The sequence below is a fragment of the Oncorhynchus clarkii genome, chromosome 7 (genome assembly GCF_045791955.1).
Source record: "Oncorhynchus clarkii lewisi isolate Uvic-CL-2024 chromosome 7, UVic_Ocla_1.0, whole genome shotgun sequence".
Lineage (NCBI taxonomy): Eukaryota > Metazoa > Chordata > Actinopteri > Salmoniformes > Salmonidae > Oncorhynchus > Oncorhynchus clarkii.
In genome coordinates, this window is record NC_092153.1 from 30,083,866 (window position 1) to 30,096,133 (window position 12,268).

The 12,268-nt window shown below is 40.5% G+C and overlaps 1 protein-coding gene and 1 long non-coding RNA gene across 2 annotated transcripts in view; one reads left to right on the forward strand and one right to left on the reverse strand.

Moving 5' to 3' along the window:
- Nucleotides 1–12,268, forward strand: part of LOC139413182 (uncharacterized) — an 84,316-nt gene that overhangs the window by 32,754 nt on the left and 39,294 nt on the right. The gene's annotated exons all lie outside the window — the stretch shown is intronic.
- Nucleotides 1,819–5,975, reverse strand: LOC139413169 (zinc finger protein 180-like). The gene is made up of 2 exons (XM_071160268.1): nt 5,258–5,975; nt 1,819–2,626 (listed from the first exon to the last, which is right to left on the reverse strand). Exons 1-2 carry the CDS (start codon nt 5,751–5,753, stop codon nt 1,860–1,862), a joined length of 1,263 nt encoding a protein of 420 aa, XP_071016369.1. The 5' UTR covers nt 5,754–5,975; the 3' UTR covers nt 1,819–1,859.

Genomic DNA, 12,268 nt, shown 5'->3' on the forward strand with positions numbered 1-12,268 from the left:
CCGTCCAGCAGACCTCCTCTTCTTTAGCAGGAGAGTAGTTTAGGGAGCTCATGTTCTGGGATGTTAGCTAGCTAGCTATCATTAGCGACTAAGCTAGTGCTAACTTAACCAGCCAGCTACTACATCTGACTAATACAAAATAACGTAATATTAAATTAAATAGGTTAACGAGTAGATACGATAGAAGTGTGTATAAAACACAGTAGCTAATATACACCGAAAGCGTATAAATAGCTTGAAACGTTCGGCTATGTTCGCTAGCAAGCTACGGAGGTGCTTGACGAGCTGTTTCTGAAGAACCGTCCACTAGATTATACGTCACGCTGGCAGCATCGCATGAAAGACGCACATCGCGTCTGCTGACTGGAGGGGGAACGTAGTTGAGGATCATATTTTATTTTCAGACAAAGATTATTTTAAATAATACTATTATATTGAGACATACAAAGACAGACAGTATGGTGCCAGGACAACAACCTCTCCCTCAATGTAAGCAAGACTAAGGACTGATCGTGGACTACAGGAAAAAGCAGGCCGAACAGGCCCCCATTAACATCGACAGGGCTGTAGTGGAGTGGGTCGAGAGTTTCAAGTTCCACATCACCAAAAAACTAGAATGGCCCAAACATACCAAGACAGTTGTGAAGAGGGCACGACAAAACATTTTCCCCCTCATGAGACTGAAAAGATTTGGCATGGGCCCCCAGATCCTCAAAAGGATCTTCATCTGCACCATGGAGAGCATCCTGAGGTTGCATCACTGCCTGGTATGGCAACTGCTCGGCATCTGACCGTAAGGCGTTACAGAGGGTAGTTTGAACGGCCCAGTATATCACTGGGGCCAAGCTTCCTGCCATCCAGGACCTATGTAATAGGTGGTGTCAGAGGAAAGCCCATAAAATTGTCAGAGACTCCAATCACCCAAGTATATAGACTGGTGTCTCTGCTACCGCACGGCAAGTGGTACCGGAGCACCAAGTCTAGGACCAAAAGGCTCCTCAACAGCTTCTACCCCAAGCCATAAGAGTGCTGAACAATTCCTAACATCGCCACAGGACAATTTACATTGACCCCGACCCCCCCCCCCCTTTTGTACACTGCTGCTACTCGTTGTTTGTTACCTATGCATAGTCACTTTGCCCCCACCTACATGTAGATTACCTCAACCAACTAGCCTGTTCCCCCGCACACTGACTCGGTACCGGTGCCCCCTGTATATAGCCTCCACATTGACTTGGTACCGGTGCCCCCTGTATATAGCCTCCACACTGACTCGGTACCCCCTGTATATAGCCTCGTTATTGTTTTTCTCATTGTGTTACTTTCTATTTTAGTCTACTTGGTAAATATTGTCTTCTTGAACGGCACTGTTGGTTTAAGGGCTTGTAAGCATTTCACGGTAAAGTCTACACTTGTTGTATTCCGCGCATGTGACAAATAAAGTTTGATTTGAACACTTATTTGTCATTCCCACATGGAATCTGGGAATAATGTGTACATCACTGGTTAGAGGACAATTTGTAGAAAACCGCTAGCTACATTTGGAAGTGTTTCATTTTGATTCATGTGGGTCTTCAACACAGTCAGTGTAACAGAACCCTGTATTTTTTCCCTGATGAGGCTAATATTCATATCATGCTGAAATCAATAGAACAGGGGGTAAACATTTAGGATTCTACACTGTGACATCATTCAAATACTCCAACTACAATGTTAAAACATTCTACATTGTGACATTTTATTGATATCATGAAACAACTTGTTCATGTATATTTTCTGATGTTTAATCAGAGATATTTAACCAGAGTATCTATTCCCACATTGATCACAGCTATAAGATTTGTTTCTCTGGTGTCTAGTCAGACTGCTATGTGCAACAAATCTCCCCCCACATTGATCACAGCTATAAAAGATGTATCTCCAGTGTGTGTTCTCTGATGTACCTTCAGCAAGCTTGAGCGATTAAAACTCTTCCTACATTGATTACAGCTATAAAGTTTATCTCCAGTGTGAATTCTCTGGTGTAATTGTAATGTATATAATTTTGAAAAGGTCTTCCCACAGTCAGAGCAACTAAACGGTTTCTCCCCTGTGTGTGTTCTCTGGTGTATAGTCAGGCGGCTAGATGAAACAAATCTCTTCCCACATTGATCACAACCAAAAGGTTTCTCTCCTGTATGTGTTCTCTGGTGTATAGTCAGACTACTAGATGTGACAAATCTCTTCACACATTGATCACAGCTATAAGGTTTCTCTCCAGTGTGTGTTCTCTGATGTACCTTCAGGCAGCTTGAGTGAGTAAAACTCTTCCCACATTGATCACAGCTATATGGTTTCTCTCCTGTATGGATTCTCTGATGTATTATAAGGTTTGCTATAGTGGTGAATCTCTTCCCACAGTCAGAGCAGTGAGCTGTATCGCCTGTGTGAATTCTCTGGTGTACTTTTAGTGAATCTAATCTTGAGTAACTCTTCCCACAGTCAGAGCAGTAGTGAGAATTCTTCCCTGTGGGTTTCCGTTGGTGTTTCTTGAGGTGTTCTGATGTGGAGAGACTCTTCTCTGCCTCGTCAGCGTCATGATGTAGCTGAGGCTCCCCAGAGGATCCACAATAGTCACCTCTCTCTCCTGTGTGAACAACAAAGTCAGACGGATGGTTAAAGGCCCACAACAGCAGAAATCCACTCTTTATTTTGAGCTAAAAGGTGCTTCCCCTGACTTTGTACAACCATTTACGTCTGTAATGAATGTTTAAATGCTTTTACAAACTTATGTGACAATTGTCTTAACATGACACAACAGTAATATTTAGTCTTATTTTTTTCACTTCAGTAGTAACATTGATGACTCTAGGTTAGAATGTAGTCCCCTTTCTGTTTTTGCTCAAATTGTCGCACGAGGGCAATGTGCACGCAATTTGGTTGCAGAAACTCGTCCCTGCTTATACAGAAACCGTTTGTTAAGGATGTAGTAAATCTGCATGGAGCAAAAATGTTTGCAATCGTCTCAAATCAACTGCTTTATACTTAAAAAACACTTCAACCAGTAAAATGCTCTGTGGCTAGCTTTTACTACCAGCTTGTCAATGAGCATTAGCATTCAAGTGCTGCATCCAAAACAGGTATTTTGCAACTATCACAACCAAATATTATCTTAGCGACTGTTCAAGCAATAATCAAAACAACAATTGTAAGCATTTTGAGAACCCCAAAAAGTGTTTTTGGTTAGAAGTATAAACCTGGTAAATCTAGGCTGTTGAATGGCCCCAGATGGTCAACAGTTTATTTAGAAGTAATATCCTGGTAAATCTAGGCTGTTGAATGGTCCCAGATGGTGAACAATTAATTTAGAAGTAATAACCTGGTAAATCTAGACTGTTGAATGGTGGCCGTTGTACTTGTTTATAACGTGACTCTGAGTCATCAGGTTGCCATGGGCTGCATGGGGTGTTTTGGTTTCACTCTGGGTTGAGTAGACAAACAGAGGGGACAAAGACTCTCCTATTTCAGTGGCTGATAATAAGGGGGACCCAGGATTGGTCCATTTTTGTTTTAAACTAAGGCTATACTGTCTATGAGTCTTTATGTTAATAAAGAGGACAATGTGGGACATTGGGATCACATTTCTAAATGATTGGAAACAAAAACACATATAAATGCAGTTCCACATGTGAACTTACAGAAATAAAAGACTTTATTCACTGAGTGTACAAAACATTAGGAACACCTTCTCTCTCCATGACAGACTGACCAGGTGAATCCAGGTTAAAGGTTAAATATGATCCTTATTGAGGTCACTTGTTAAATCCAGTCCAATCAGTGTAGATGAAGTGGAGGAGACAGGTTAACCCCCTAGAGTTGATGTCTGTACCTCCACTGAAATCGAATTAGCATAATACAAAACCCCCATAAAAATGTGTTTGAAGCTGTAGCGGTACAAAGCTACAGCGATGTCTGTCAGACATTGAAACATCCTGAAATTCTTCTCATGAAAACATCTGAACACACTAATATGATCTGAGGAAAGGGAGTGAATTAATTGTAAATGTCGAACTGGTGATATGCTTCTACACCTGCATTGCTTGCTGTTTGGGGTTTTAGGCTGGGTTTCTGTACAGCACTTTGAGATATCAGCTGATGTAAGAAGGGCTATATAAATACATTTGATTTGACTATATAACCATTGATACTTGAAGAATATTACTTATAAATGCCACAAATGTTTCAACTGTATTACTCCACCAGAAACCAAAACATAAGCTCGTATAACGCCACTCTTTGTAAACAAACACTGTATAACCTCTCAATCTGGTCAAAACGATCATTATGACCTCATGGATGGCCAGTCGTATTCATAGTGTAGTGAATACAGGGGGTAGCCCTGAGCCGAACTCAAACCTGGGTCCAGCGACTGTCAAGCCAACACCTTATAACTGTTACGCCAAGATGTTTGAACTTCTTGACGAGGTCGCTAGGTATTGTGTTACGGTTGCTACAATACCTTTCTCTATGAATTTGAGTAGTTACATTTCTCCAGAACCCATCCCTCGGCTGTTTACCAAACCAAGTCTCCGGGTTAGCATTTTGTTACTTTTTAAAAAGTAAGTTGCCCCTTTAAAAAGCCACACATCAATTAACAAATCTGCAGTTGAAACAATAACAAAGCTGCCATTCCGCCACTGTTTTGGTAATAAGAAGATGTTATTTAACTTGGCAAGTCAGTTAAGAACAAATTCTTATTTACAATGACGACCTACACCGGCCAAGCCCGTACGATGCTGGGCCAATTGTGCGCCGCCCTATGGGACTCCAAACCACAGCCGGTTGTGATACAGCCCGGATTCGAACCAGGGTGTCTGTAGTGACGCCTCAAGCACTGTGATGCAGTGCCTTAGAACGCTGCGCCTCTTAGGGGCTGGAGAAATATAACTACTCTCAAATTCATAGACAGACCTATGGATGCAAGGACTGACCATCCATGATACCAACATTATAGTTTTAACCATGTTGAGGATATACAGTGTTGATTTACATTGTTTCTAAACATTGGAGTAAAATAAAGCTTATTTGGGGTTCTGATGGGTACAACAGTTGAACTAAGCTCATGAGGCATGTGTTATATTCTTCAATAATCAATGGCTATAAATAAATAATTTAAAAGTCCAAATATGGATGTGGCAATTGCAGATTTCCCCTTTAACACCACACATCAGTTCAACAACTGCATAGTTTGTGCCTCTGTTTTTAAGACAGTACTTACTAGTGTTAATCAGGGCCAGGTTTCCTAAAAGCATCTTATGGCTAAGTTCATCGTTAGAACCATTGAATGCCTTAAGTTGCCTTTGGGAAACCGGCCCCAGATATCCATTGTCCTCCTTTTTTGATGTGACAGTCATCTCTCCCTCCTCCTCTTTCACTCCAAAAACTGCATCCTCCTCTTCTTTTACTGTAACACCCCCCTCTTTCACTCTGAATGCGTCTTCCTCTTCTTTCACCGTAATGTCTCTCTCCTCCTCTTTCACTCTGAACGAGTCTTCCTCTTCTTTCACTGTAACAGCCTCATCCTCCACTTCTTGTTTTATTGTAACATCCTCCTGTTCTTTCACTGTAATGTATTTATCTTCTTCCTTCACGGTAACAGCCTCAACCTCTACTTGTTTTTGTATTGTAACATCCTCCTCCTCTTTCACGAGAGTTTCTTTCTCCGTCCAGCAGACCGCCTCTTCTTTAGCAGGAGAGTAGCTTAGTGACCTCATGGTCAGAGATGTTAGCTAGCTAGGCTAATGCTAACTTAACCAGCCCGCTAGCTGACCAACAACAACGTAAATCTGAAAGTGAATGGAATAACTTACTAGACGACAGAAACTGGTTTAAAAAAAACAGCAGCTAATATACACCGAAAGCATATAAATATCGGGCTATGTTGGCTAGCAAGCTACGGAGGTGGTTGACGAGCTGATTCTGAAGAACCGTCCACTAGATTAGACGTCACGCTGGCAGCATCGCCTGAAAGAAGCACATCGCGGTCTGCTGACTGGAGGGGAAACGCAGTTGAGGTTCATATTTTATTTTCAGACAAAGATTATTTTAAATGGATTTAATGAAATAATACTATTACATTGAGACATACAAAAGACAGAAATGTGTTGATTGATTAGTGCGAATAAAAAATGTTTACTACAGCTCATTTAAGGCAGTTTCATTCTGTCATACTAAATCTAAATAAGTAGCTAGATATTGTAGGCCTATACTGCTCCTACATGGTGTAACAATACATCATGTAGATGCATATAATGAACAGACTAGGTATATACTGCTCCTACATGGTGTAACAATACATCATGTGGGACTTTAAGGAAATGCTGTTGTTTCACTGGTGAGTAAAAACTCATGCTTCCAACACTTTAACTTGTCTGAAAATTAAATATACGTTATACTCAACTGCGTTACCCACTCCAGCCAGCTGATAGCGGTCTGCGACTTTAAGGCAATGCTGCTAGTGTGACGTATAATCTAGTGGACGGAACGCTTCTTTCAACAGCAGCAACAGTTAGTCAGCCACCTCGGTAGCTTGCTAGACAACATAGCTGAACCAATAAAGCTCGTTAGACTCTTTAGTGTATGTTAGCCACTGTGTTTTAAACCCACTTCTGTCGTCTAGTTGGTTATCCGATTTCATTTCATATCTACGGTGTTGTTGTTATTAGTCAGCTAGCGGGCTGGTTAAGTTAGCATTAGCCTAGTTAGCTAACATCCCCGACCCTGCGGTCACAAAGCTACTCTCCTGCTAAAGAAGAAAAGGTCTGCTGGACGAAGGAAGAGGAGGATGTCACAGGAAAACAAGAAGTAGAGCGTGAGGCTGTTACAGTGAAAGAAGAAGAGAAAGACGTTACATTTAAAGACGAAAAAGACTCGTTCGAAGTGAAAGAAGAGGATGTTGTTACTGTAAAAGAAGAATCAAATCAAATTCATTTATATAGCCCTTCGTACATCAGCTGATATCTCAAAGTGCTGTACAGAAACCCAGCCTAAAACCCCAAACAGCAAGCAATGCAGGTGTTACTGCAGGCCACTACTGCACGGTGGCTAGGAAAAACTCCCTAGAAAGGCCAAAACCTAGGAAGAAACCTAGAGAGGAACCAGGCTATGTGGGGTGGCCAGTCCTCTTCTGGCTGTGCCGGGTGGAGATTATAACAAAACATGGTCAAGATGTTCAAATGTTCATAAATGACCAGCATGGTCGAATAATAATAAGGCAGAACAGTTGAAACTGGAGCAGCAGCACAGTCAGGTGGACTGGGGACAGCAAGGAGTCATCATGTCAGGTATTCCTGGGGCATGGTCCTAGGGCTCAGGTCCTCCGAGAGAGAGAGAAAGAAAGAAAGAGAGAATTAGAGAGAGCATATGTGGGATGGCCAGTCCTCTTCTGGCTGTGCCGGGTGGAGATTATAACAGAACATGGCCAAGATGTTCAAATGTTCATAAATGACCAGCATGGTTGAATAATATTAAGGCAGAACAGTTGAAACTGGAGCAGCAGCACAGCCAGGTGGACTGGGGACAGCAAGGAGTCATCATGTCATGTAGTCCTGGGGCATGGTCCTAGGGCAGGTCCTCTGAGAGAGAGAAAGAGAGAAGGAGAGAATTAGAGAACGCACACCTAGATTCACACAGGACACCGAATAGGACAGGAGAAGTACTCCAGATATAACAAACTGACCCTAGCCCCCCGACACATAAACTACTACTGCAGCATAAATACTGGAGGCTGAGACAGGAGGGGTCAGGAGACACTGTGGCCCACTCTGAGGACACCCCCGGACAGGGCCAAACAGGAAGGATATAAGAAGAGGATGTTACTGTAAAAGGAGAGGAGGATGTTACTGTAAAAGGAGAGGAGGATTCCGTTTTTGGAGTGAAAAAGGAGGAGTGGGAGATGTCTGTTACATCGAAAAAGGAAGAGGAGGATACTGGATATCTGGGCCCGGTTTCCCAAACGCATCTTAAGTTAGCCAATGGTTCTAATGATGAACTTAGCCATAAGGTGGTTTTGAGAAACCGGGCCCTGATTAACACTAGTAAGTCCTGTCTTAAAAACGGAGGCACAAACTCTGCAGATGTTGATGTTTGGTGTTAAAGGGGAAATCTGCAAATGTATATCCAATTTTTGACTTTTAAATTATTTATTTATAGCCATTGATTATTGAAGAATATAACACATGCCTCGTGAGCTTAGTTCAACTATTGTACCCCATCAGGATTGTACCCCAATCCTGGACCCAGGATTGAGTTCAGCTCAGGGCTACCCCCTGAATTCACTCCACTATGGATACAAAGACTGCCCATCCATGATGTCATAATGATAGTGTAACCAGGTTTCTGGGATATATAGTATATTCTTGTATTCATCCATGATGTCATAATGACAGTTTAACCAGGTTTCTAGGATATATAGGATATTCTAGAATTCATCCATGATGTCATAATGATAGTTTAACCAGGTTTCTAGGCTATATAGTATATTCTAGAATTTCCCGTGAAGATTTCCTGTAGGGGCAAATTATTAGAGCTGTTGATAAGTCCTTGTATAATATTCAGACAATTTTTTTTCATGTTATTACATTAAAGGCAATACATACCTAGATTCAATTACATTCATGAATTGGTTTGAAACCTTTGTTTTAAAACCTTCTCAAAGTTGGTGCCTTGGCGGATTTGTATAAAATGGTTTGTCATAAAACACTTTTTATTTATTTAAATGTAAACTTTATTTAACTAGGCAAGTCAGTTAAGAACAAATTCTTATTTACAATGACTGACGCCGCTGGGCCAATTGTGTGCCGCCCTATGGGACTATGGGACGCCCTGTATCACCAGTTGTGATACAGCCTGGATTTGAACCAGGGTGTCTGTAGTGACGCCTCAAGCACTGAGGTGCAGTGTCCGCTGCACCACTCGGGAGCCCCAAAATCATGTTCTAGTGCTGTCCCCAACTAAAATACATCTTGGTCAACCAAGAGTCATCTGTTCTTTCTACCAATCGCCCCATGTGTTTTTATAAAATCAACTGTATGTACTGAACTGGAATGATGCTTTAAGCTGTTTGATTAAATAAGACACACAAATGACTGGAGGGAGCCAGGGATCAAGATAACCTAACCAGAAGAGAGAGCAATTATGCCATTATGCTCCTGAAGTTTCCAGTAATGGGCTACACCAGCGGTTGGCAATCTTTTCCAGTTGGAGTGCCAATGTATCTTACCATTTCTACCGATCTGTGTGCAGTTATGATTTTCATATGCACATTTTCGTGGAACAGTTTAATTTAATTTATAATCGTATCTCAAAATTATTGTCTGTGATTAATCTACATACTATCTAGATTAAAATTATACAAATCTAAAAGTAACTTTTATTGCCATCGCCAACTATGTAAAAAAAAAATGGCAACATATAAAAACAGTGCAGCCTGCAGGTAGAAAATATAAATCACATTGGCTGCACATGGCCTGTCTACAATGATCTTTAAACACTGTTTCAACTATCAACTGGGTCGGCCCAAAACTCGAGATAGCAAGCTTGTGACATTGTATAAAATATTCTGGGCCCTCAGAGTTTCCCGCGGCAGTGAGTTCGGGACAGACACAGCTGTCGGCTATTTGTGCAAAGGATAAGAAGTAATCATGTATTTAATGACATTTCCACTGGAAATGTAATTTCCAAATTTTTCCCTTTAATGCTGAGTGGTTATCGAAAGGGCGAGAGCTGGAAATATTTGACAAATACTTTGAGGAACTATTGTCATATGCAATTGATTCTAATAAGATTTTGTTTACTTGCTGTTTGAGGTGAAGAAAAAATTAGTTGTAGCTGAATACATTTTTTTTTTTTTGAGAAGCTCCACAACTCATTTGTGGTTGTGCATTAAGACAATCAGAAATACTATCAGACATCCCCAAATGACCACATTTATAGGTCTACATTTGCGCGCAGGTCAGGTAGATTAATCCTACTTCTATATGTGTAATCAGGTGTGCTTCCTTACTCAACATTGACAGGAGTGTTTCAAACAAGACAATGAATAAATAGACAAAACTGACCCATCTTGCTGGGTCAGGTCAAATCAAATGTTATTGGTTGTGTCTTTGGCATCATTAAAGTGAAGACTTGTTTTATCAAATCAATTCTCTGTCATTATTATTACGTGATTAAATAATCATGAAAATTTTGTGCCACTTTGGCAAACACTTAGTGTACAAACCCTCATTGTCAGGCTGATGTTAAAGCTAGCCAAAGAGCATTTTACTGGTTGAAGTGTTTTTAAGAAAGTATAAAGCAGTTGATTTGCGATGATGACACAAAAATTATATTAAGCAGGACATTCAAACGAGCCTTACAATTATAATCCAAAGTAGTGTGAAATGCACTCATAAGCAACCTGGAAATGGAGGTTACTTCCCTGAGTTTTCCATCTTTCACATTCAGAATACATTGTGAGAAACTAAAATCTTTGCTCACCATTTTTGCTCCAGGCAGATATAGTACATCCATAACTATCGGCTTCCTCATTAAAACGGAGGAGTTTCCACAATCAAATTGCGTGTACATCGTGCCGCAATTTTAGCAAACACAGAAATTGTCCTATATTGGAGAACAAAAGTTGTCTGGCACATTGCTTAGGGTTTCAACAACTTGAATAACTCAATCATCGATGTTACTACTAATGTGAAAACAAGACAAAATATGACTATTCTTGCTAATTTTGTGGGCCTTTAACCATCTGTTTGACTTTGTTGTTCATGCAGGAGAGAGACGTGACTATTGTGGATCCTCTGGGGAGTCTCAACAACCTCATGATGCTGACAAGTCAGAGAAGAGTCTCTCCACATTATAACACCTCAAGAAACACCAGCAGAAACCCACAGGGAAGAGAACTCACCGCTGCTCTGACTGTGGGAAGAGATTCACCTCATCAGCGGGCATTAAAATTCATCAGAGAATCCACACAGGAGAGAAATCTTTTAGCTGTACTCAATGTGGGGAGAGTTTTACTCAAATCAGCCAGCCTGATATCACACCAGAGAACACATACAGGAGAGAAACCTCAGCTGTGATCAGTGTGACCAGAGATAATCTGATAAAATACCTCTGATCAAACATCAGAAAATACATACATGAAGGCGTTGTTTCATGATATCAATGAATTAATGTCACGGTGTAGAATGTTTAAACATTGTAGTAGGAGTAATTTAATGATGTCACAATGTAGAATGTTTTAACATTGTAGTAGGAGTATGCTACTTGTCTTTATTCCACTACTAAAGAAGCATGACTCAAATCACCTCATATTTCAAACATTCAGCCTGACAAAAAATACATGTTTTATTATTCCATGCCTCACATTAAGTTAATTATTGCCAATACATATTAACAAAGGGGTGTACATTTGCTTTTGATATTTCATATTTACAATTCATGTAACATTTAGTAATCATAATTATTTATGCAACCTGCTGACAATTTCTGGGTACAATTATATTGACATTGTTGCCCTGCTTTTAGAATATCAGGGTTCATTCTCAGAAGTGCCAACCCAAATGTACTAGAGCATGATATTGGGAACTGGGCCCCGATCCAACAACATGCCTATTGAGTGAACACTGAGAAGAGAGAGAAGCTCCGCAGTGAGGTGAAAAGTTACTACGGATGTTGCAGGAGTTTCCTCTTGAAATCAGAAACGTTCGTGGTAAGGACAACTTGGTTGCTGATTGTCTCAAGGGTTGGCAGTCAGTAAATATTTGTGTTTTGCATTTTCCCATGTAGTGCAAAAGATCTCAATTTATTTTGACACATTTTTCCGTATTGGAGATGAGTTTTATCTTATTATTTTCCGTATTTTTTGAAACTGCGCTGTTGGCTAGGGGCTCCTGAGTAAGAATTTCCCTGTTGTATTTGGCGCATGTGAGTTTTGTTTGGGCTCTTTCCAAGGGGACGAGAGTTCTAGAGGCTAATGAGTTTTAGGAAGACGAGAGTTCTAGAAGCTAGTGAGTTTTAGGATTCTATAGAAAGAAAAAGGAGAAAAGATACGATGATATATTATTATTTAGAAATAGGTGTTTTTTTTCTTGTTTTTAATTGTTGACAGCCAGTAGACACAATGTTTATATTGTAGTTGATTATATTGTGAAATGGACGTTGTTTTCTGTTGGTGGTGAGCAAACTTGTCCAACAAAAATATAGGATATATTTGTTGTCTTAAAGGGGAAGGTGT